This window comes from Mauremys mutica, chromosome 8 (genome assembly GCF_020497125.1).
Source record: "Mauremys mutica isolate MM-2020 ecotype Southern chromosome 8, ASM2049712v1, whole genome shotgun sequence".
Lineage (NCBI taxonomy): Eukaryota > Metazoa > Chordata > Testudines > Geoemydidae > Mauremys > Mauremys mutica.
The window spans coordinates 13,915,323-13,942,343 of NC_059079.1; the positions used below are offsets into that span (position 1 = coordinate 13,915,323).

Below are 27,021 nucleotides of genomic sequence, written 5' to 3' on the forward strand. Positions count from 1 at the left end.
CCAATACTGATTATCTCCAGCACTGGAAACCACACTCTAGTGCATCACTCACAAGTCTTTGTTCCTTACAGCAAGATTGACCTTCTATTATGATGCACGTATGAACATAAATACTTTAAGATAATGGGTTCAACTCTCTCTCTCTCTCTCTCCAGACACACACAGAGAAAAAGCTGAGAGTTTCACAATCTCATGACTCCAGGAATTGGGGCTTTTAAGAAAACCACCAAATTTAATCATTTCCCATATACTTGCCTATGGAACGGGCCTCTGACTGAGGCCACTGCTTAGTCGGCCTATTGTCCAGGGGATAAAAAGATTCCCCAGAGTTGTTCAGTTTGCCAGATCTTGGGTCATATAAAATCTTAAAGTGTCAGGAATCCCAGGAGTTCCTCAGACTCCGGGCTTCTGATTTTTTTAGTGGGCCCAAATACTAAGAAAATGGGTTTTTTTTCTTGCCATCAACAAGGCTCACCATTTAGCCCTAGTTTTTTCCTGCCCTTTACTTTCATGGATGTCTCTGAGTTTGAATGAACACTGATTTCCTCCTTCTGTAAGCTGGTATTGTTTCCTTTAAATTGGCTGTGATTTCCTTGCCTTGCTGGTAAGGGGAGCTCTGACAAATACAGATGGTACCTAGAGGGCTATGAAATGGGATTGAAAAGATAGCAAATAATATCAGATATTTAAAGATACTTTAAAAATTCTTCTCTTGCTGAAAACTACTTAAAGAGAGCATTTTAAGTCTATTATTCTTTTTGAGAGTTCTCTGGCCCTTATAAGAGATTTTAGGCTTGATAGATGAACCACAAGGCAAACAGTTCCATTGAGATAAGACTATTTAGAGCTGTAAAAACTAATAGGTGGACAGTCGTTTCACTAATGGACCTGATATTCCCTGTCTCCGGGAGGATGATTTCAGAAAGAGATAGGTTTTGTTACTAGTAATCAGGGAATCGAATCAGGCTATCTCCGCATATTTCTCATTGTCAGGTTGCTACATGTGGAGATGTATAATTCAGTTTCCACACACCTGACAGCAACCACAAGAAGAAAAAAAATACTTTTTTATCTTCTGAGCCAAGCCTTTTATTTATCCTAAGTTATTTATGAGACTTACTCCTTCTGCAGTCCTTTATACTTGAGTGGAGGGGACTGGACTAGAAGGCTTCTCCAAGTCCCTTCCAGTCCTACACTTCTATGATTCTATACAGAGCCTGATCTTGCAAATCCTTAATCGTACTTGAGTAAGTCCTACTTAAATAAGGTCTACCCTTGGGAAGGTTTGTAGGCCTGGCCCTACAATCAGGAAATCTGTACTGGTGGTATAGGAAAGCAATACCAAACCATAGCCAGTTCTTCACTGAGGTTCATGCAGAGCCCTCTGGATTTCAACGGGGCTGTACAACGGCATCATCTCCATGATTTGGAGATGTCTTTGTTCCTTACAGCAGAGCAGGTAGTGTAGTGATACCATAAGGTTCAATACAAATACTTGTGAAAAATGGCATCAGTGAAAAGAGTCACAAATGCCCAGGCTCAGAGATTCGTTCCAGAGATTTCTTCCAAACATTGCATTTGCTGGTAGCCAAAGAGACTTTTATTTTGTTCATTTACCCTGACATGTTTAGCATTTTGGTGGAGAGAAATAGTCACACAACATGGATTCAAACCTGCTCCATGGCTATTGGAGAGCAGGCATTCTCACTCACTCCTTTCTGATGGCGTTCTTCTAATTGCTAATGTCGTTTGCTAGAAAAGTAATACATATGAAATTGAATTACTTTGTAAAGGCCATAAGCCATGCAAAAGAAAGAAAGAAAGAAAGAAAGAGACAGTTCAGGAAGAGGACTTGCATGAGAAGCTATGTCATAGCATAGGAAAAAGAAGCAAATATCTCTAGCAACTGTTATCATATTATGATGGTTAAGATTCCATTGTATGAAATCACCATGGCTATTATAATGCAGTAAAGGTAAAACCATGAATTTCCATCTACCTTATCAATTGCTTTATAAGAATTCATGGACATGGAAAGAGAAATCTGCCAGAACCTTGAGCCTATGTGATTTTACTGCCTGAGCCTCAAGCACTTTGACTGCTGCATGGAGCATGCCCTTAATTAGCACCTGTCAAATGAATATAATTTCCTTATCATTTTATATAACATCTCCAAACGTATATCTTGGGCTATACTCACATTCTGTAAGTGATCCACCTAGCCCAGATTATAATGTTATGCATTGAGTTACTGCAATAAGAATCAGATTTGTTTATGATATTTTCCCTTTTTGGTAATCTTGCCATTCAAGTCATGCTCTTCCAGCTTTGTAAAGGGCTTTGAGATCCTTAGAATTTAAGGTACTAGAAAAGTGCAAAAAAATTGTATTATTTCTCATTATATTAACATAACTAGTTACTTAGTTGTATATCAGTTCTTCCTTTGACATGGTGGCTGGGATAAGGTGCATTGTATTTTATTTCTTAATCAATTCTGCTTCAAGCCTTTATACTGTTGTTATATTTTGCAGATTAGCTCTTCAGTCTTTTATTTCACCATAAACCTGTAACTGCCCCGTTGCTGCCAGAGTATCTTTCCATTTGTGATGCGTGCTACAGGACTGCTTATCACCCCTAGCCCACATTGGAGTTTTATAATAAAAAATTTCCTTGTCTTCCTTCATTAAGTGTTTGCATCTTGTATAGAACTATGTCAATAAGATGATTTCAAGCACCGGTATCTCTGAGCAGATTTCTCCTCTCTTGAGGACTTTGTGTTGATTGCCAGGAATCCAACCAATCACTATTAGAAATCCCCTAATAATACATGCAAAACCTAGGTCTGTCTCCTGCTTATCTTTGTGACATAATTTATCTCTTCCAATCCTGAACAGTTTCTTCATTCCATCTCTGAGGGCTTGTTTCCTATACTGTACTTCTGGTTTTGCTGGATTTATTTTTGATTCTTTCCCCTGTGGCTTATTTTTGTACCCTTTAAATGGAAATCCTCCTCCTACATATGAACTTCAGACTTCTGGAGTCCTTGAGCCTTTGAAAGAATAATTTTAAGACTTTATTGGCTTGTTGGTGTTATAATTTGATATTTATTATGCGGTGCCTAGAGACTCCGATTAGGATTGGGTTTCCATTGTGCTACACGGTGTATACACATATAATGAAAGACATCCCTTGCCCCAAGGATCTTACAGTCTAAGCAAAGAAGGAAGCACTTCACTTTATTTGATCTGTGAAGATGGAGACTGGCACATGAAAAAGGGCCATAAACCTGTGTTATGCAGGTGATCAGACTAGATGATCCAAACGATCCATTCTGGCCTCACAAATCTATGAAGTCACATGTTAGAAGTGCAAATGTTGGACCGAATTCTGCTCCCACTTACAGCTCTGCAAAACAACTGAAATAAACAGAATTTCATGAGTGAGACAAGAATTTGGTCCCTGATGTAAAAAGTTAGGCAGTCGCATCAAATTAAGTCAATACATTTCTTTATTATTGCATTTAAACTGTCAGAACCTAAATTTTACTGCATTTCTCAAGTTTTTATAAAAAAACGTTCCATGGAAAGTTTACTAATATTCATCTAATATTTAAATACATTGACTGTTATAATTAGATTAGCTTTTGCTTGTATTTACTATAGGAGCATGAGTTGGGATTAAACTCTTATCAAACAGTATGCATGCATGTAAGCAATTAATGGATCAGTATAATCTGTAGGAAGATGGAGCACTTCTTTGTTGTTTTCTTTTGGAGGAGAGGAGGCTGAATCAAAACAAGATTTTTTTTCTGCTTACATTTCCCTCCTGCATCTTGTATATTTTGGCATCACTCACTGGACAAAACACATCTGTTATTCTCCAGACGCAGCTCCCGTTACCTTCAATTGTGGTGCTCAGCAGCTAAGAAAATCAGACCAATTTTATTCTGCTGTGAAAATATGGACTTAAGAACATAAGAATGGCCATATTGGGTCAGACCAATCTAGCCCTATATCCTGTCTTCCGACAGTGGTCAATGCCAGGTGCCCCAAAGGGAATGAACAGAACAGGTAATCATCAAGTGATCCATCCACTGTCGTCCATTCCCAGCTTCTGGCAAACAGAGGCTAGGGACACCATCCCTGTCCATCCTGGCTTATGGCCAATGATGGACCTATCCTCCATGAATTTATCTAGTTACCCTGTTATAGTCTTGGCCTTCACAACATCCCCTGGCAAGGAATTCCACAGGTTGAGTTGGGGGCCTCAATTCAAGGCATGTGGACGTATATGAAACTTTAAGCATGTGAAAAGTTCCACTGAAATAAACAGGGCTACTCAATTGCTTAAAATTATACACATGCTTAAGTGCCTTTGGGCTCCTCCTTTTGAAAATGTTGGCCACAAAGTCAAACTTTTACTTTCATTACAGGGCTTTTGCCTAGCCTAAGAGTTGTCATGATTACATAATTTATCTGAAGGGTGAAATTTCAGCAGGATGATGATTCACAACTTCTCTAGTCAAGAACCAAATTCCGCTTGAGATGGTCTTAAATACCATGGTCTTCCTCATATGATCATATATTTGATTAGTTGTGAGATATGGGCCAATATTTTCAAAAATGACTAGTGTTTTGGGGTGTCTACCTTAAGAAACCCAAAAAGGGGACTAATTTTCAGAGGGCAGGTCCTCAACACTTCTAGGTACTGCTTAAGGTGGCTCAGGTGGGCCTCCCCCACAAAATCCCTAGTCTTAGATAAGCTTGTCCATGACAAATTGTACTCAAGAGAAACTTTGGCACCTTTCTGTGAGCAGCTTTCTGCAATGGGCAGAGCCTATGGAACAAATTAACTTGAATGACAATGATTTTTTTAAACATTTTTATTTGTAACAGTATTACATGGTGTGTTACAGAAATTAATGGAAAATTTCTAAAAATTTGTTGGTTTTTTTGTTGAATGCATTACACATAAAGTTAAAAATAATGTGTCCATATATGTTAACAAATGGTCATCATCTGAGGTAAAGTTAAAGTAGGTCTAGAAACATACTGCAACAGTCATTTTATCTTTCTTATCTTTATTAAAAAAATATGTCAGAATGCAGAAATAAAAATGAATGAAAACCACAGAGTAAACATTTTTGCAAAGAAGGTGCCCAGTACATTATTAGATGATAGGTTTCATCAGACACTTGGATGACTACTATCTATCAAAATATTTTTCATGACATGTAAAGATCAAGAAATTTCTGGGGATGGTAACAGGATGTCGGGTGAGATTCCCTGGTTTTAAAATTTAAAGTGACAAATTTAGTGCTAGTGAAGGATGAGAGTTTAAACAATTGCACAAGCTGGATCTGTTATTTATCTACAATACGGGTACAGTGCAGACTCCCCACATTCCTCTGCAAATCAGCATCTCAACTATGACAAGGAAGGGCAGTCTAGTGATAATGATATGGTCGCTATAGATGTATTTTTTAAAAATATTGGTTAAAAATAAAAACAAAATGGCCAATGACAATGTGGACTATGGTCTCTCATAAAACTGATCTTAAAATCCCAACCTCATTTAGTTTGTACCTACTTTTCCAATCTGAGCCCTATATACGTAATGTCAATGGATCCACTGAGTCTTGACTCTGCGTCTCCTTCTCTTTAAACATTTTACTGCATAACTGAAAATGTATTGACTATGTAACGCTTTGAATGTTTATGAGGAATCAAAATTATTGTCTTCATGGTTCAATACTGCAAGACAAAACCTAAAAAAGTCATATTAAGGAAGAAAGTAGCACCACTTATTGAGATCAAAATTATGAAAATATCCTTAAAAAAGAAATGCCCTGTGGAAATATTTTTTTCCTTATTTTAATCCCAAAACACACAATCCATCTGGTTTTGATTTAACTCCTACAGTTAGAAAACTGTTTGCACCTTTCTTCTGATGTGAAAATATGACTTTGCTACAAGTGTCTCTACATGCCTATGGAATATGCACCAAACAATGACGGACCAGAGGATAAGATCTCTTCTCTGCATGGTCATTAGGTCTAGCCATATGTAATATGTCATTCATATATCTTCTGTAACTCACAATTCTCTAGTTTACCTAATTCAAAATATCAGACTGGAATCATGAGATTTGGGTGTACATATCAACAATCACCAGTTCATCTTTCAGCTTTCTATGTTTACAGTAAATATGCTGTCTTCTAAACCCTTTTTAGCTTATATAGAGATGAAAGAAAGTAAAAGATTTACTACTTCAGGCCTATTTAAATCAATGACAGAAATATAAATCCTAATGTTTCAAGTTAAAAACAAAATCTGCACAATAACCCTAAAAACAGATTAATCGTTTGATTTCTTTAATTTTTTTTTTTTAGTGTTAAACCACTAAATTCAATATACTGTAACTGCATAGGAACATCAGGAAAACACATTTGACCTGTATAACAATTCTCTGTAGGGCAAAAATATATAGATTCTTTATGAAAATCATGTGCTAACATATGAACCCAAACACTGCACTTTTGTTTCATAAATGTAAAAAAAGGAGTTTTTAAATTCTTCTGTTCTGTGTGTAAACAGTCTGATGACTTCCATTTAGAGACTTCGGAATCAAAGAAACATCTATGAAATGTGGGTTGTTTTTTTTAATGTGGAGAATGTATACTAGTGTGGAAAAAGCTAGGTCATAAAATCTTGTGTTCCCAGCAATTTTACTAGTTGCTGACAAGCTAATTGCTGTTGGCAGATGCACTTCAGCCTCTGCCAATTATAATAAGCATGTGAAAAACATATGTGATGCAAGAACCACAAATTGGGTTTGCCACGCCTTCCAAGCACTGCAATTTGCTACCTTCTCTACAGTGTAATGGCATTATTAAAAGAATTTTCATAACATTTATATTTACAAAAAACTGGCAATTTTCATTTGAACTCCTTAAAGCCATTTCCCCTTAAACATTTAAAGAGTTTAACGGTAAGATTTTTTTCAAGTTATAAAATAAAAATCCCATTTGAATTTTCTGATGTACAAAAAGTGATAAAGATGAACAATTTGATCACAGAATCAGTTTGTTATTCCAAAATTCATGCCATCACTGTCCCATTTATAAAGTCTGTTTCGTCTAAAATCCATAAACCAGAATTATACCAGAATTATTTGGCAAATGATTTTTTTTCTTCAAAAATGGCACACAGAGAAGAAAACACTTGTCTGCATAGCATTACAGCAGCAAGATAGCGAAGAAATAAAAAATATTCCTTTACTGTACTTTGTTTTATGAGTTTCCTAGGAAATAACATATTTTTCACCTCTTTCATCAATGGGATTTGATGTCCTTTTTCCACCCACAGAATGAGTATTCAAACAGAAAAGCAGCAATTCTTCCTTGTGATGCGCTATAACTTAAAGGTCCATTTGGCGATGTTTTTCAACCAGGATGGACAATCAACACAGTTTCATTCTGCGGTTTCAAGTTAAGAATCATTTCCATAGGAGGCATTTTGCTGTTAAATTCTGTTACCCATACAAAACAACAGAATAAGAAATACAAAAAAATAACACAGCCTGTCTTTTTTTTTTTTAAATATGCCAAGACGGAGGTGAGGTGGGGAGGGAGGGGAATATAACGTCAAGAGTAGCCTGATATAAATGACAATGAGAAACATGTCACCATGACATAAAAAGTGCAGACTTGTGCCTGAAAGGCTGTTGAATGACGATGCCACTGCTACATATGGATTCTGCTTTTTTTTTGCTTAAAAGAAAAACAATGGCTAATACGTATTCAATTTCAAATGCCCATTGTTCAGGTGGGATGTAAAGAAGAGGACAAAAGTTTAAACGAAGAACAAGGAGTAAGATTTCGTACTGTGAGTGCTCAGAACTCAGACGCTTGGCATGGTAAGCAGGGCTCGTTTTTATGTTTGTGCTGCCATAGAAATTTGCCATTCATTGCCAAAAACGGTCAGGTACGTTTGGTAGGGCAATCCTCTATCCTTTGTCGGACACGATCAATTGAAAACAAGCATAAGAGCCAAAAGGCCTGTCAGGTTGTAGATTTTCACTGGAGTCTTGAAGCACCACAAGCCTGTAATAATGCTATTTCTTAGGTCTGTTGATCTGGGCGTAGAGAGGTTCTGTTTCCTGAAGACAATAAAAATAAAAATAAGCAGAGACGTCTGAAGACATTTTTAGAACATCTGCTTGTGAACAGCACTGCATCTAGAGATAAAACCCAATGGTAACAGCTAAGGAAATGTTTGCTTGCCTTCATGTGTTGAATGATTGTGGCTTCCCAAAGGAATTTTTAAGAAAAAGCAATTCAACATTACATCACAGAAGTTTCACACATATACTGAGCCTCAATTAAACTTTACCATATGCACTGTACACTGGTTCTCAGGAGGTGTTGCTGGGTAAGTATGTGTGAAGAAATCCAGTGATAATTATATATCTAGATATTCTGAAGTTCATGGGCCAGATCCTCAGCTGGTGCAAATCACCATAACTCCACAGATGTCAGGCTAAGGATCTCGCCCAGACGTGACAGCACAAAACATAGCTGGGTATTTTTATATGGTTGATATAGAACAAATGTTTGCTAACAGATAAATTGCTATTGTAGGATGACTTCATGACATTGCAGTTAGATTTAAGATGGATAAAGTTTACATTTCTACTATATATGTTATGAATTCTGATATGAAAAACCATGAAAGTTAATTTTGCAGGGGTTGATGATAAGTCTAATTATATTACTATTGGAAGAAACCATGTTGTTTTGCTCAATAGGTATTTTACTATGAATTTCTTAGATATAGGAAAACTGCCATGTCTTCAGAGTGATATTTCATGTATCTGACACTGTGTTTTCTTGATACTATATTCATTCTGGCTGCAAGATATAGTAAGACTGCCCTCTACTTCATTTTCAGAAACGAATTTTTTAAACTGAGAATGACACCTAAAAAGAGAACGAGACAGGCAGAAAGGCTAATTAGTGCCACATTGCATTAACTTTCCACACTATAATAAATATTCAAATACAATGGTATGAAGTTAAATTTAGCCATGTCAGAATCAAATTCACATTACAGAGAGGACAGCAAAAGCTAACATGAAATAAATAAGTTATAGGATTAGGCAAACTGAACAACTGGCCAATGGGGGAATAAGAACGTTTATTGTGGTGAGTCGGTGGCTAATCATTAGTTTCTAGCCATTGTAGTTGCAAAGGTAACCTGTTGAATGTAAACCAACACACGCCTTTCTGAATCTGCACACTCACAGCCTGAAGTTTCAGAGTAGCAGCCATGTTAGTCTGTATCCACAAAAAGAACAGGAGTACTTGTGGCACCTTAGAGACTAACAAATTTATTTGAGCATAAGCTTTCGTGGGCTACAGCTCACTTCATCGGATGAATAGAATGGAACATATATATATCTCCTCACTATATGTTCTATTCTATGCATTCGATGAAGTGGGCTGTAGCCCACAAAAGCTTATGCTCAAATAAATCTGTTAGTCTCTAAGGTGCCACAAGTACTCCTGTTCTTTTTACAGCCTGAAGTGTGAACTATCAACAACTCAAATCCTGGCCTCAGTGCAACGCCCAAGCTGCTGGTCTGTGTGCTAGGGAGTTTTACTGGAGTTAAGAGAAGGAATCCTTCATTCCTATGTGAATTTGCAGGAGTGGAGCTCCTCCATGGATCCTATACAGGCTCAGGGCTGTAGCAGCTTCGGTGTTGATTGTGCTTCTATGGAGGAACAATGGCTGGTGGAAACATGTAGTGGTGGAACCACTTTTCTCACTTTCAGTCATTGCTGTGCCCCCATTTGCAGGGATTCCACACACACCTGGGCTCCATGGCTCATGGGGATTTCACATTCCTGGTACAAACTCTTAAAATCCTGCCCTACTGTTAAACTCTTCATGGCTGCAGAGCAGTGGGATGTGGTTTTCCCATAAAGTGTGAACTGCTTCCATACATCTCAGTGGAAGCCCATCTGTCGCTCTGTGTCCGTCTTCACTTTACTCCTCAAAACAGCTGTATGTTGCAAAGGTTTGAGCTGTCCCTCTCCTACCCATGCCAACCCCTGAGCAAACTGTGGCAACTGGAGAACAGTAAGAAAAATCTTCCCCTGAATGATTTGGTTAAAGGGTGAAGAAATTATCTACAGTCAGACGCACACATATGTTGTGACCTTGAAAAACTGAAGGTACCCAGAAGAGATGACCAGGAATATGGTTCATATGCTCTGTTCTGAAGAACATCCCACCTATGCCAAATTTTCATGCACAGTTAACACAGAACTGGCAGAATGATCATGCCTAGCCCAGAGAAAATCAGTACTAATTAACATGAGAAATTTGTCGCACAATAGGCCACTCTCCCAGCATTTGCTGGTCCTGGGGTAGAAAAAAAAAGGATGATTAATCCAGAACTAAGAATTCCAGTTATTAAATGCTACAAAGAAAAAATATTACTGAAAATGTCACGTGTGCTTATTAAAGCTGTTCTCAAATAGCTCTAACTTATGCAGATGCACTTAAGTGACAGATCCGCAAGGTCTCGCTGACCTTGTAATCATATAGGAGATTTACATATATGTCAGGATGAATTCTTCTTCAACAGTTTCTCCAGTGTATTAGGCACAAAGAGGCATCAACATTAGATGTGCCTAACTTATTACTTTCACCTAGTGTTCACCTGGAACATACACTTAAGGTGGCCAAAGTAATCATCATGTCATTCTGACTTCATTTACATTTTTTTTTCTGTTATCCCAGAGCCCTGACAGATAAAGGATGGGGTTAGGCACTTTTGTCTCTCCTTTAATAGGGTTTTCCTTCCTGATGTCAAAGCAAGAGCCTAATTGTTAAGGTTCCAGGTAATCTTCTCAATAAGAAGTCCTGTTTTTGTCAGAGACAGAGTGTGATCTACTAATGTTAGTCTGAGAAAATTCAGACAGTGGTTGTTGACCATACCCCAGCAGTGAAGAACTAACAACAACAATGCTTTGGAGAGGAGCAAAGGACAGCACAAAGGGACAGAAAGGTCCCGATAATTAAAAAAAAAGAAAAGAGGAGAGCAGATTCTAAAGAGCATGCTCATCTCATCCTCTCAAGACCACAGGTAGGCCCTCCTCACAAACACCACACATGTAGGGCTCTGTGGGTGTTCCTGCCAGAGGGATGAGGGCAGCAGAAATGAAAAGCGGTCTTCTTACAGAGTGAACTCCTATCAAAACTCAGAGGAAATACTACTTAAAGGCAATCAAACTTAATGATTCTCATAGCAGCATTAACCTTTACTCTAAGCCTTCTACCTTCCTCCCACTGGGGGATGGTAGGATATTGGTAATGGCAGAAGGAGCAAATGGGAGAATGACTCCTGAGTGAGGCTCCTGTCAGGGAAAATAGGGATCCTGAAAGTAGCACAGAGGGTTGACAGTTCATGTAGATGTCCTGAACCTCACAGAGTTTCCCCCTTCTATGAAATAGGATGGCTGGACCCAATGGCAATATCAGAAAAATGCTGGATGCTGAGGTAGTTCTATTAACCTACAGGTGGGGCCCTATCAAGTTCATGGCCATGAAAATCGCATCACGGACCATGAAATCTGATCTTTTGAGTGCTTTTACCCTATATTATACAGATTTCACAGGGGAGACCAGTGTCTCTCAGATTGGGAGTCCTGACCCAAAAGAGAGTTGCAGGGGGGCCGCAAGGTTATTTTAGCAGGGTTACGGTATTGCCACCCTCACTTCTGCACTGCCTTCAGAGCTGGGAAGCTGGAGAGCGGCAGCTGTTGGCCGGGTGCCCAGCTCTGAAGGCAGCGCCCTGCCAGCAGTAGCGCAGATGTAAGGGTGGCAATACCATACCATGCCACACATACTTCTGAGCTGCTGCCTTCAGAGCTGGGTGGCCGGACAGTTGCAGCTTCTGACTGAGGGCCCAGCTCTGCAGGCAGCAGCACAGAAGTAAGGGTGACGATACCATACCATGCCATCCTTACTTCTGTGCTGCTGCTGGCAGCTCTGCCTTCAGAGTTGGGTTCCTGGCCAGCAGCTGCCACTCTCCAGCTGCCCAGCTCTGAAGGCAGTGCCACTGCCAGCAGCGATGCAGAATTTACGGTAACACTACTGCAAACCCTCCCCCCCACAATAACTTTGTGACCCCCCCAACTGCTTTTCGTGTCAGGACCCCTACAATAACTACATTGTGAAATTTCCGATTTAAACAGCTGAAATAATGAAATTTACTATTTTTAAAATCCCATGACCATGAAATTGACCAAAATGTACTGAGAATTTGGTAGGGCCCTAACTATAGGGGAAAACTGAGCTTCTATGCACTGAACAGAAATGGATACTTCTTTTTTATTGATAAATATTACTTGACATTACTTGACATTAAGATGTGCAGTTTATCACGGATGCTTTAAAAAGTGACTCTCCCTATCCATATTGTAATCAATAATCAAATTAATGTTTGGCTCAACCCTACTCAGATGCTGGTGTATGGCTACTTATTGTGGACAGTGTCTGTTAAATACAAAAGATGGTGGCTATAAATGTTCAGTGAAAAAGGATATGGGCACCCAAGTCAATTATTTGAGAAAAGGGCCTGGCCTATTAGGAAGTAGGTCCCTGTATCTAGAGGTGATGAGTGCTGATCTCACTGGGAACAGTGTATATTCAGTACCTCTGAAAATCTGGCCATTTATTTAGGAGCATAACTGTATGCCCCCAAGTTTGAAAAACTTTAGCCTACTTTCCCTTGATTGCAATGAACTTAATATTTTTTTCAATAAATAACTACATACTTTTGTTGAAGTTATACCTCAGACTTCAATATTTCTTTTTAAGGGGTGTTTTTTGTAATCATCAATGCCAAAAGCAAACAACATGCGTTTGGGTGACGGTTCACAGCTCTGGCTTAGAACTGTATCAGCTAACTGGATGTAAACATTATAAACATGATTCCATTTTTAATGTATTACTAATAAGTGCTCCTCAAACAAATCAGTTACCATAGGGCATAATCAAAAAGTGTCACTATCAGCGTGGGCTTGTGATGTGAGAGCACAAGCCTTGCGGGTGTTAATTGGCAACTTTCTGCAGTGCTTTGGTGATCATTTCAATATACACTGTATATGCAGAATGCTGTATAAAAGATGCATTACATTCTAGAGTTGCTGTCCTCTCAGATTTCTTTAACCTCTCTCCTCATGCAGATTTTCAGCACAGGGTTTTCCTTCTGGCTAGGCAATCGGTAAGCACAGTCTCAGCAGATAAGCTTCCTGAAATGAGACTGGGCTTTCTGATCATCCAGCCAAAAGGAAAATCCTGTGCTGAGAATCTGCAGCAGAGAAGGGAGGTTAAAGAAATCTGGGAGAACTGCACTCTGGAGTGTAATGTATCTTGGATACAACGTGCTTTGTGTGTATAAAACGCAGATTCAGTAAACCGGGCTCTAGGGGACCTGACAGCAGTCAAAAAGTATACACCCCAGTGATAATGGAAGGGCTTGTCCTAATCTTCCACTGACGCTTAAGATATTTTTAAAAATAACTTCAACTGTGTTTAGATTCCAGTAGCTGTGTGAATACCCCAATCATCTATTTAGTGAATATTATTTGATATTCAGCATTTTGGATGTTATAGTGACTACATCAGACTGGAAGCATTTCCTAATGTCCAACATCTATTTAACTATTAGAATTTTAAAAGGCAAGTCACTTAGCATCTTAGTACACACAACTGTGAGGACAGTCCAGAAAGACTATCCCTCCTTCTTGGTGTAATTTAGGGTTGCTCTCTACAATTACACTGCTGTTATTTTTTTTTCCTGTTCAGGTTCTTTGGAGAATATGATGGTGAAGAGGTGACTGGGCCTGCAAAGGGTAAAATGGAACTCTTCATGATTTCCTTTCAGTGGGTGTTCCAGAGTTTACAGCCAACTGCAGAGAAGGAGCTACCATCATCCCTACGAGTTTCTATCTAGGCTCTCGTTAGCTCTGATTGAGCTTACTGAATGGATCCTGGAAAGAGGTCTCTGAGATGCTGAGAGTCTATTCCGTTCTGGGATTCCTAATACAATGCCAGAACCTTGAAGTTGATGGAAAGCCAGGGCAGCTTGGGCAGCATCAATATATTATACCCTCTTGGTTCATCCTCATGCTTAGCATGGATCAACATATGCAGATGCTCTGTTAATTCTGATATAAGCCCAGGAAGACTGGCTTATAATAGTCCATCCTGGAACTGATGAACCTAGTAAGTACTCTTGTCAAGGAGGACACATGGTGTCTTCTTACCACCCAGAGACGGAAGCCAGCAGGCAACCTGCCAATTGTTGGACTACTGACATATGTCAATGATGACAACAGCATCACGAGTTACACTTATTTCGAGGTCTTACAGTTGTCTGCACACACTTCAGAGAGCAGTTGCATAGCTTTTCTTGGAAGGATTGCTCCAGGAGAATGTGATCAGCTCTAGCCACAAATATTTTGAAGATTTGCCGAGAATCACTTATAACAAAACTATTTCACAGACATGAACACTGGGTAACAAATAACTGCATCCATGTTTGTTCCATTACTTTAAATAGCTTGTGTTGAAATAACCGTGGTGCCAAAGGACACTCTTTCAGAGCTTGATCACTGTCAGAGCTTACTCTTCTGTAGGAATTAATCCCTACAGTCCACAGAGAACTGTATTGTTTTTGGGGTACTCGGATATCAGGGAATAGGGTTCAGATTCAAATGACCTAGAAGAATTACTTCCACAGTTAACATGTATATTCTTGAGATGCCAGTCATGGATGAACCAAATACACTGATGTCAAAAAGCCAAAGGTCCATTCATCCTTTCTCACAATAGCCTAACACTCTTCCTTCCATTGACTTTCACCACTGAAACTATCCAGTGTTGCTTGATAATGGATCAGTATGCTGGTAAAGATTACAGTCACTGCTGATGCAGAGTTAGTGGCTGAACTTGAAATGTACTGAGGACCAGCAACTTCCACATCAGTAAGAGTTGCAAGTACTCGACACTTATCAGTATCAGGCCCATACTTTTTATATATGGTGATGGTATCCACAGGGACTAAGGCAGAATAAGTAAAAATCCATTTTCTATTGTAAATACTTCTTTGACTAGGCACCTGAGAAGATATGTAGCTTATTTTACAGAATTTTAGCTAAACAAATATTTTCTTTTTTCTCCCCCTTTCACAATGGTCATTTAGAAAGAGCACTAGGATTATGCCACCTAAGCATAAATCAAAACCCAGCTAATGAAAGCATTTTTGTTGTATACTGTTTTTCTCCTCCTTTCTGTACAATCACTTCACACATTTGCTTTTCTCAACCAGAGAGAAAATGACTGGATAGAATTCTTATTAGGAATAGCTCTGCAAATACTCCAGCTTCCTTTAGCTGTGAAGTCAGGCCTGTCTGCTTTTGGCCTCAAAAAACAGTGGGGCAAAGATTTAACTTATCAATAAATGTCAGATTTACCTAAGCACTCAGCAGCCTTTACTAAACAGGTTAGTTGTGATAATGGCTGCTGTGTGATAAGAAGTTTGAAAGATTCAGTTTAAAACTACAAGAGGATGAGAGGAGAAATATAGAAATGGAGATAGCAACTGATAAATGCCAACGTAGTCTAAGCGAGAACACCTAAGATTGCAAGGAACTGAGAATCCAAACTGCTAACACAGGAAATAAATCAGATTAAGAAATATCAGTTGGTGACTATATTGTACCTGAATACACTGAGATAGAAGATATTATATGTGCAGAGCTGATTATGAAGATGCTGGGAAAAGATAAACTCTGAAAACCCTTCATAATGTATCATAGAATGTTGTGTTCTTGGAAAGGACAAGTGGGTGAGGTAATGTCTTTTATTGGACCAACCTCTGTTGGTGAAAGAGACAAGTTTTTGAGCTACACAGAATTCTTCTGGTTTGAGGAAGAGCTCTGTGTAGCTCAAAAGCTTGTCTCTTTCACCAACAGAGGTTGGTCCAATAAAAGTTATTATCTCACCCACCTTGTATTGCTAATATCCTGGGACCAACACAGCTAAAACACTGCAAACAAAACTTGGGAAGTCCATTCATCCCACTTGTATATTATGCAATTCTTGCAATAAAGAACTAGGTTCTGAAATGATCATGTGATATCTACCGTTTAATGTAAAAAACCACCCTCTTCACAGATTGTAATCCTAGTTCTTCTTTTGTACTAGAGTATGTTTCTCATTACAATGAGGCTAAAAATGCTTGGCCTGACATATACACTATTTTATGAATTGAATAAAAAATTCTCCATGGAGTCTCTCCTGAACTTAGGCCCTCCCCCCCTTCATTGATGATACTATGTTTCTGAGTAAGAGGAACTGATTCTAGCAACTGGATTTCTTCTAGTCTGCTGTTGAATGGTACTGCATTGAAACACTATGGTATTTAGATTGTAAGCTCTTTTGGGCAGGGACTGTGTTTTTGTTCTGTGTTTGCCTACTGTCTAACACGATAGGGCCCTAGTCCATGACTAGACATTACTGCAGTACAAACAATAAATAGCAACAATATTTTATATTGCCCAGAGTTATATGATGTAATGATGACGTGTGTTAACCTGAATAGGTTGAATTGTGAAACATGTACTATTGGCTAGGCCCAAAATGAATGACAACATTGAAATCAACCAGAAGTTATTATTATAATTTGTATTACTGTAGTGTCTAGGAGCCCTGTACAAAGAGAACAAAAAGCGATCCCTGCCACAAGGAGTATACAATCTAATGTAGTATGTAACAATAGACTTAAATGGTTGTCACAAGCGACCTGCAGTAGCCTTGATAAATGAAACTTGTATGAAATGCATGAGCCATCTTTGTGTATCAGTCAACAAATGAGAAGGAGGAATTCTTCCTTATTGTCAGATAGTTCTGAAAATTATCTTGACCCTGATACTTAATAATAATCAATAAACATTTGTTCATAAATACATAGATGTGCTTTGCAGACACACTGTAATATGGGGAAAATGGCGAGATCTTCAACCTCCAATTAAAGTTCACAATGGGGGAATCCTGGAAAGGCACAAATCTGGCATAGTGGGCTTTATGCCAGCCTCTAGCAGTACCCGATTCCCCAACACAGGGGTTGTGTCAATGCTGGCTGGGGCCGAAGGGAGCAGAAAAAGTTGGAGCTGAATTACCATGTGGTCCACCAAACTCTGCTGGTGCAGTGATCCGTAGCTCATTTAAATGAGCCCTCTGGGTGCTCCGAGTGACCTGTGGTGGATTCCACCACTCAACATCTTTGGCTCCCAAATTTAGGGAGTCACTTTTGCTTCCCCTTACACTCATCCTTGTGCCGCTGAGGATTAGTGTGATACTTTTTGCACTGCATTATGTATTGTTAGTTAACAGTCTAAATGCCCCCCAAATGTACCAAAGCAAAGTTATCTTAAATTATTTTACCAGATTTAATGTATTAAGCAAGTGGGCTCCCTAAAGCAACTATTCATTTTCAGAAGAGACAACTTATTTATGCTTAAGATACATAAGTAGCTGTTGAATATAGTGCAGTAACTAGACAAAATGAAAATTATTCTACCAATATAAGGGATTTGTCCCAGCAGCAGTGTGCTGAGAAACAGAAGCTATAGTAAGTCACATATTTGAGTGTTAAAAATATGAATGACAAAAGAGCACAGCTAATTAAACATATTCTTCAAATAGTAACGTTAAAACATATTTGGATTGAATGGCAATGCTAAACAGTCAATCTCTGTAACTTCACTATCTCTTTGCAAAACATATACACTGGACTGAAAATATCGATGAGTATCTCTTAGAATTTTCACGAAGTGCTACATTTCCAATGTGTTCTGTAAGGAAAAAGATGCAAAGATCATCTCCCCCATATAACTGGATTTAACACTGTTTTAAGTGTAATGGTCAATTAATGAAAATCGTCATGCCTAAAACGTGTATATGTAAAATCGCCATCACTTCCTGATGGTTTTAATTTGACATTGGAGATAAAACAACAAAAATTTCAACTGCAGTATTACATTTTTTTAATATACAGATAATAAGAAATGGAGTTCTGCAACTGCTCTGCCACACTGATTTAGGGGGACGTGTTGGCACATCTTTATTTATTTTTTTAAATTCCTTCAAGTGAGCAAGATGTGTTATTCCACTTAATCTGTTACATCTGTGCAAATAACAGTGTCATTTTTATCTAAGATAAACTTCTGCACAACATATTGAGGTTTACTAGTAATAGCTGAAATTTCTGTATTTAATCCCTAAAATTCTGACATGACTTAAAAACAATTCTGCATTCACAGTGCATTTGTGTAAACCAGTGACACTCAGACCTCATAGTTCAGGAGCCAAATTAGCGATCCACATTACTCAAAAGAGCCACAGCAGTGTGAATTCATTGTTTCATTTACTATAGTACCATTCATATTTAAACAGTATGATTGGAAATATTTAGTTTATATGTGTATATTTTTTTCCACAGCAAATAGGTTAATAACTTAGTGCAAGTTGATAACTTAAATGGCCAATCACATAGTAAAAGCATCTTGATCAGTTAATAACTTACATTGGTTAATAATTAAATCACCCACGATTTTAATATCATGTGCTGCAAAGAGCCGCAGGAGACGCATTAAAAAGCCACTTGCGGCTCGCAAGTTGCAGAGGAGTATCACTGGTTTAAACCATGTAGGCACTGCCACACATAAAAGTGCACAATTGGAAACACTTAGCAAACGGCAAAAGCCATGCAAACCATTGAGGATGAGGAATAAATAGGGGGTGGGAGTGGAGAGGAAAAGGGAAAGATGTCGTAAAGGAAAAACAAACGATGCATCCATGGAAGTGATGGTCGGCATTGGTAAAAGAATCAGTGAACACCTCAAGATGGAGAGAGAAAAAAAGGACAGATACCTACCCCAACCTGCGCTATCTAGCTACCGACCTGTGGACTTATAGTATCACCAGTAGGCTCACCAAATGGATCACTGTTGGAAGAGGCCTGAGATCCATCAGGCTAGAACACAAGAACATAACACCTTTTTTCTCAACAACAGGAAGTGAAAAGGCAGTAAAAGGTTATTTTCATGCTAGGGACACATTCTATCACGTGCAGCTACTATAGGTTTTAAAACACAAAGGGTAAGATCCTACAATTAATATGCTTTCAAAATTTGCATGGACTTCAAATGGGTGTTGCTTACATAAAGGCACTGATTTAATGCCTGTTGAAGTTGATAAAAGAGCTGACCCTGACTTCAGTAGGTATTGGTCAGACCCCAAATGACGGCAGGCACAGTCCCTGAAAGCAGATCTTGGACTAAATTCATAAGCAAATCTATGTGAATCAGAGCGAGTTTAATCTTGTGTAATTTATGCCTCTTCTATCTCCTCTGCATGTAAATCACAGCAACTTGGGGCTCCTTCTAGCCTTTCTTTGACTTCAACTCGAACCCAATCACCAGGGCATTTTATGACATACAATCCCCATTTGGCCAACCTCTGACTTTGGCCCACTCACTCTCATTCAGTGTAATGGAATCTTAATGGAGAAAAATCATACGCTAACGGCCCACAAGTGAGGTATATAACAAGCAGAGCAACTAGCAGGAAAATGTAAGAATGCATAAGTAAGCGTGGGCCATACTGTTTTAACATATATACTCTTACACCTTTTTCTGCTTCCTCGGCATGTATGTTACATCAACGTGGAGTCCCATACATATCCGTAAGTGGTGTAAGTAGGTTTATGGATGTTTGAAGGTACATAACTTACACCGCTTTACATATCATCTTTGAATTTAGCTCCTTAATATTAATACGTACAATTGTAAATATCATGCTAGTGTTCGATAGCTATCAAACCCATACTTGGAAATGAAAGTTCTCTGCAACTTCCCTTAAAAACATTCCACCAATCCTGTTGAAATATTTATTTGACATTTCCAGATCGCTTTCAGTAACTCCCTGGTATTTTCTAGCTAGAAAAGTCTAGTTAGTATTAGGAGTCATGCTACTCACAGCCTCCTGCTCTTCACTTTTGCTTGGGCTTTCAAACCCCTCTTCGAAGAGGTCATCTGCAGCAGGGTCACTGGTATGAGACACGGATGATTTTGATGGAGAACTCTGTCTGGGAGCAGGGGTTGGAGCTAAACAAAGATGATACCAATAATAATAGGCAATAAATTCATTAATTTTTTCAGATAGACAAACTATTCAAAATCTATTCATGCTTAAAGCCCCCAATTTTATTATTCCTAAATTGCTTGTTTTCTGATTTTCTGAAAATTATAACAAAAATGTCACCAACACCTTATTTTTATTCCATGCTTCAAATTCATCAACCCCAACATAAGAACACTCCACAAATCAGTGTCTGAATTCTGTGATTTGAAACAAACCAATTTAATGTAAAAGCTGATTTCCTCTTTCAGCCTTTTCAGAAACTAGGATGTTTGTTTTTAGCTGAGATGGATGTTGGGGGAGTTTTTGGCCAATAAGAAATTTCAATTGGGAGGGTGGTGAAGCACTGGAATGGGTTACCTACGAAGTGGTGGAATCTCCATCGTTAGAGGTTTTTAAGGCCCGGCTTGACAAAGCCCTGGTTGGGATGATTTAGTTGGGGTTGGTCCTGCTTTGAGCAGGGGGTTGGACTAGATGATCTCCTGAGGGCTCTTTCAACCCTAATCTTCTATGAGTAGTGTTATTAGGTTCAATCTAGCTCCTATGCAACTCAATAGACTTCTGTTGGCTTCCATGGGAGTTGGATCTATACCCGTGCTAGCACTCGCATAATGGAATCTCTTTATAAACAATTTTTTGCAACCCCACAGTATAAGCACATTTATGCACCTTGAGTGAAATTCACTCCAGTACAGAGGGCCAGAATAAGGCCTTTTCACCACTTAAGTCTCACTGAAATCTCAAAAATATGGCTGGAGTGGGACTTAAAATGGCTCCCTTTAGGGATAAATTTCTCATCAACAGTTTTAATATTTAATATTTCCAAACTAGTTTAAATGTGCTTAGTTTAGGCATATTTTGAAGAGCAGGCCTATTACTGTTTTATTAAAAATTAAATTTTAGCTTGCAATCTTTGAAGTTGTTGATTTCAATCGCCTCTGTAATTTGTAACCTAAATCATGTTTCCCTAGCTCCAGGATGCCACTAACAAGCTGGATCATGCATAAAGATACTAAGGTCATGTGTATTACAACATAGTACACCAGAGAAAAGGGAAAACCTTTGAGGAGACAGTGACATTTGAGGAAGAGACTGCAATTGGAAGGATGTGGGTACTTACGTGAATTTGTAGATGGCGTTGTAGAAGTCACAGGAGTCAAATTTAGTTGAGAGATGTCAAAGTCATCACAATCATCTGCATCCTGTGCCATCCCGACTTTGTTAAAATAGCTGGAGAAGGCCTCTGAGGTACAACTGAGGGAAGGCTGGTCTGGTTTTCGTGATGGCACTGGCGGAGGCTGAGCCATCTGGAAATCTTTGAACATTTCTTTTCCCATTTTCTGTCTGGGCCTGTCTGTCTGTGGACTTGATCTGGTGGAATCGCTTGTGGGTGGAACAGTAGCTATGGGAGCAATGGTACCTTGAAACATGGCTGCTTGTAAAGGCATAACAGTTTGCGTTGGCATGAAGGCAGTTGGTTGGAACTGACCAGCTACAGATGGCCATGGTTGCTGAGTAGGAGAAAAAATACCAGGTTGGCCCCATGCTATTGGCTGTCCGCCCTGCATCACCTGAGCAACTGGAGGCTGAGCACTCATGGCCAATTGTTGTTGAACGAGTGGTTGCTGTCCCCAGAAGGAGGGCAGGACAGCTCCCATTGCAACATAACCTTAAAGAATAACAATAGGATTGTTTCAGCGCATGAATATGAACAGCAAGAGGATGTGGTACAGGAAACACTGTCAGTCAGAAATACACAGATTGTGTTAGGAGTCACAGGGACCCTTACCAATTTCTATCACTTTCTAAAACGTGTCAAATCCTATGCTCTTGGCGTGTGTACAAACAGTTGAAAAAAATAAAGCATAACTGGACTGACTTTAATAATAATCACCATCCCCACTCATTAGAACAAAAAAATTATTCCCCCCCCCGCTCAAATCACATGAATTCTACCCCTTCCCATAATCTAGAGAGAAAAGGTACCATGTTGGAGTGCAGTTTGCCTTGAAAATCAGCTAACCTGGGTTTTGGTAGACCAAAGAACAAAGTGACTTCCAAAGCAGAGGACTCCTCACAAAAAATGCTATCTTGTGTAACTCTACACCACTTCTACGTCAACTCCACAGAGAACAGGAGTCTGTTACAGCTCCACTAAAGAACTCTAGCTTGTTAGCTCATGCTATAGCAGCTCATGCTTTTTGCTCTGGAGGTCCCTGGTTCAATCCCTAATATGTCGGCCCAGATGGGAGCCATCAAATTTACCTTTCCAGTTCAAGCCAGGCGACGGTTAGCTCAGGGACCTGCTTGGACTGCAACTGCTACTGTATCTCATGATAATAGAGGTTTTCTCTGCTGGGGGCAGGACTCAAACCATTAAGGGATTTGTAGAGGAAAACCAATATTTTAAATTGCACCCAGAAAAAGACACAGTGCAGATTATGAAGCACATGGGCTCCTTCTGAGAAGCAACCCTAAGCAAAGGAATGGCTAAATTTCAAATAGTTCATGTTTCTTAGTGGTCTTCAGGCTTGGCCCTAAGTAGAGCACTTTGCAATAATCCTATCTGAAGGTTACAAAAGTATAGATAACTGAGGCAAGGTTTATAAAAGATAAAGGCATAATCTCGCCAAATGGAGATGAAAAAGCACGTTTGGCTACTTCAACACCCAGAAGGCACTAAGCATGCATACTGTGAATTAAAAAAACATACTTGAAAAATTAGAGGTATGTAGTACTGTATAATAGATGCCAAAAATCTGTATTGGGTAATAGCTTATAATGAAAACCCTCTAGCTAGGGGAAAGAGTTGAAGATTAAAAACTGGAGTCATTAAAACATTCTAATTTTGATTTGACCCTGCTCAGACAAAACTTCCTTGTCAAACTAATGGGAATCTTGGCTGAGTATGGACTGTATGACTAGACCTTTTGTTTGTCATTTACAACTGAAAAGAAAAATAAAGATGAATCCAACAGAGTTTTCAACTGTGTTTAATATAAAAGGATTTCTGAAACTCTACCCTGAAACCCTCTATTAAAGAAGAAACTAGGCGACACGCTTATGTTTTACTAATACAAAATGATGTTATATTAATACGAGACCCAAGTGCTACATTAACAATTTTAATTTATTGTTAATATTTTACAGTGTGGGATCTCTCTCTCCTCTTCTTTTTACTGGTACAGCAGTAGAAAAGAAACTTTTCTTGACCTATTAGTTTTCCTTACCCTGCTTTTACCTTTTACTTTTGGTTTATTTCTGGGTTTATTGAAATGCAAACTGTAAAGGAGTAAAACAGCAAAACAAAAATCACAAGCAACAGATCTTGGAATCATTTAGCTAAGGATAACAATAACAGAGCTAAATATGTATTTCAGCAAATGGTTATGATGGGGAATATGAAGTAGGACCCTCCACAACTTTGTCAGAGCAATTTCCCATGCCATAACCCCAAAACACTGCACTGTAGTTATGACCTTACTGACTAAGGGACACTGGAGGGTACTTCTTTGGAAGAAGTACATCTGAGTTTTCCATAACCAGTTGACAAACAGGGTCAAAGTGCTTATCCGGTTCTATTCCATGTTTCAGGTATGTTACTTTCAAGTGCCAACATAATACTGGAACGTTGGTAGAGTAAAAGATTACCACTGTGTTACATTCCAGGACATATGATGCAGTGCATTATAGCACTGAAGGTGTTATCCATCCAGAAAACTACTGTTGAATGACTCAAGGCACTCATTTTTCTCCTTCTCAAATGGACAAAAACAAGCTGTTTTTGCAGTGCTCCCAGCCCCTGGCAGCCCAGAGAGCAAGACCAGAAGGCCATCCCACATCTCCTGCATGTCAGTGCAGAATATCACATAAACTCTGAATTTTGAGCACTTTGAGGAACATAGCAAAGCCTAGCTGAAATGTCACACGTTGGCTACATGGAATAGCTTTAAAAATGGTCAGAAATACTTCACGTTTCTTGCTGTGCCATCGTTTACCGTATATAGTTCAGAATGTCCACTGTTATTACTGGAAATTCAAAGCTAAATAACTTTCCCTCTCCTGTTACAATAGCTTATAGGTAGGTAAACTTGAACTTCCAGAGACTTTTTAGTCCCAGTTCTTTTTTTACTTCATCGGATGTTAGCAAACTCAATATACTGAAGGTTCGACGTGGTACTGATTTGGATTTTCTTTTTCCTGAAGTACATTATTGTAAGACATTACTGTAAGTAAGTACATTGCCGTAAGACAGACTGTATTTTCACATTTCTATAGTGGAAAACTTTTTAACCCTTATGTTTTGGATGTTGAGACATAAAACAGAACAGATACCCGAGTTCCACAGTTTAGTTGAGCTAATATTTTCAAAATGACCAACCTTAACATTAGTCTTTAAATAATCCTCTTGGGTTCTTACCTGAGGGTACAGCAGCAGAGCTGAAAGGTACAGAACCAAATGTGTCTGCAATAGCAGGAAGTGACTGGCATGAAGATGGGATAAAGGCATCACCTGGAGTTGCAGGAGTCTACAAAATGAGACAGGAATAAAATACAACGGTGACATATCAGCAACTGTTTCGGCCATCAGGAATTGGCATGCACTGAGGTGCCACATTCCCTTTATCTCCCAAAAAAGAGAGATGCAGATGTAAAGAAGCAGCAAGGAAAAGATCATCAGCACCATAAGACAGAAGACAACAGGAAAAGAGAGAAAAAATACAGAACTCTTGGACCATGAAGAAAAAGAACAATATAACTTGCACAATCATATATCACGTGCAAATTCCTGACAGCACTTGTTTCTTAAGAAATAAAAGTCTGTGATTTTGAGGCTTAATTAACTGAGGATTGATGTAAACAATAGACAGAAAATAACATAGAAAGGATTTTAAAACAGGGTGAAATCACTGCATTACAGAAGAATGATTAAATATTGCTCCAGTTCATCAGTAGGCCTAGAGCCAAAGTCCTGCACGTTAGCAGCCTGGTCCCATGGTTAAAGATACGGATTTGGAGATGGGAGATCTGAACTCTCTTCCTAGATGTGCCACAAAATTCCTTTGTTACCTTAACTGCTCAGTGCCTCAGTTTCCACATCTGGGAAAGGAGAATATTTATATTCCCCTATGTCACAATCTGTTTTGAGGCTTAAAAATGAACTGGAAAAATTCTCTATTTCTACTTTATAATGAAGACAGCTTGTTTCAAAGGCTTCCATCTCCTTAGAATAACATAGGCATTTTTATTTTTCCACTTGTTTTTAGGCCCTTCTTCCCTCCCTTAGCTGAAGTACTTGTATATGATCTTTGGAGGTTCTGAAGAGTGATGTCATTCAAAGCTGTAACCACATCTGATGCTCTCCTTCCCGAACAACTGAGTTTTTGACTAAGTCCCACACAGCAGATGCCTCTGCTAAATGGAAGTGATGGGAGCTGCAGCTCAGGTTACAGCTCTGTATGTCATCACCATTCAGATCTCTATTTAAAAAAAAAGAAGTTTGAGGCCATCTTTGCACATCACAAGGGGTTAAGGTGGCTGAGTAGGTCAATTAACTGCATTGGCTGTATATGGAGGAGGAGCCAGGGAACAATGAGGATTAATTAAAAAGGAAGCTCAGCTGCACAGGAACAGGAGAGTAGCTGAGAGCAGAAGGGGGCTGCAGAGAGAGAAAGAAGCTGCAGTCACTGTTTGGGTGACAGATGGCAAGGTAGGAAATAGCCCAGGGACACAGAGTAAGGGATAGGACTTGATTACTTGTTGTAGATAGTCCCTGGGCTGGAACCCTGTGTAGAGGGCAGGCCTGAGTTTCCCTACCAGCCACGGGAGAAGTGGCACCATTAGGGCAGTGAAAGAGAAGACTGCAAGGGACAGCGGGTCCTGAGAGACGTTGATGCATGTGATTTCCCCGGCAGGGGAAAACCACAGTGACCTGACTGGAGGACCAAGCCATGAAGTGGGAGCAGTTGAGTCCTGAGAGAGCAAGTCAGAGAGTGATGGAGTGCAACTGCAGAAAGAAGTGTCAGCCTGGCAGAGTTAATCCCCAGATGTGGTCAGAGGGAGATTTGCCAGCGCTGACTAGAGCACCCCGTGACAAGCAGTGATTCGAGAAAAGGATTTTTCCCTTTTTGAATATGTTTGCTTCCTAGTTTTCCTTTATTTCACCACTGTTTGAAAAATCACTTTGCAATCCTTCCTACTGGAGTGCATGCTATTCACCATCCTGCATTTCTACACATGGCTACAGTAAACCTGCTTTATACCAGCAAGGTAGAAAAAGACAGGGCAATTTTCCCGGGTACTTACTGGGGGAGAGGTTACATCAGGAGGAGTGGACATGTCCCCAAAAAGCTCTAGTTGGGTAACAGCCTGCAAAGAGAAGAATACATCTGTATTTATCCTTTAAGGAGAATAAAGAAAGAAGGTGCAGTAGGCTGTAAATACGTAATGAACTCATATCACCTATCCAAATTAAAGCTATTTATGCCTTGATTGTCCCCTCTGCTGGGGCTGGCTCACAAACCCAGAGGAGGCTCAAACATCTGCCCCTGGGAAACTCTGTTATGGGGGATCCACCACAGAAGGGGATAGGGCATAGAGAAAGCATCCACACTGGGGCTATATTATCTTTCCACTCTTAGCTTCACTGAGCACAGGGGATGTGTCTGTCCCATTGCCACCCAACTCTTCCGCCATGGCCCCATCTCTGATCTCTCATGCCCCAGACTACAACCTCTGTGGG

The 27,021-nt window shown here is 39.3% G+C and overlaps 1 protein-coding gene across 1 annotated transcript in view; it reads right to left on the minus strand.

The window, feature by feature from the left end:
* Positions 1-4,890: 4,890 nt before the first annotated feature.
* Positions 4,891-27,021, minus strand: part of DAB1 (DAB adaptor protein 1) — a 418,072-nt gene continuing 395,941 nt past the window's right edge. Inside the window, exons 17-22 of the mRNA XM_045028235.1 lie at positions 26,586-26,648; positions 24,700-24,808; positions 21,400-21,948; positions 20,118-20,245; positions 19,042-19,113; positions 4,891-8,160 (exon numbers count right to left, since the gene is read on the minus strand). Of these exons, the coding sequence (XP_044884170.1) occupies positions 8,116-8,160; positions 19,042-19,113; positions 20,118-20,245; positions 21,400-21,948; positions 24,700-24,808; positions 26,586-26,648 (966 nt within the window). The 3' untranslated portion in view covers positions 4,891-8,115. The remainder of the gene's footprint in view (positions 8,161-19,041; positions 19,114-20,117; positions 20,246-21,399; positions 21,949-24,699; positions 24,809-26,585; positions 26,649-27,021) is intronic.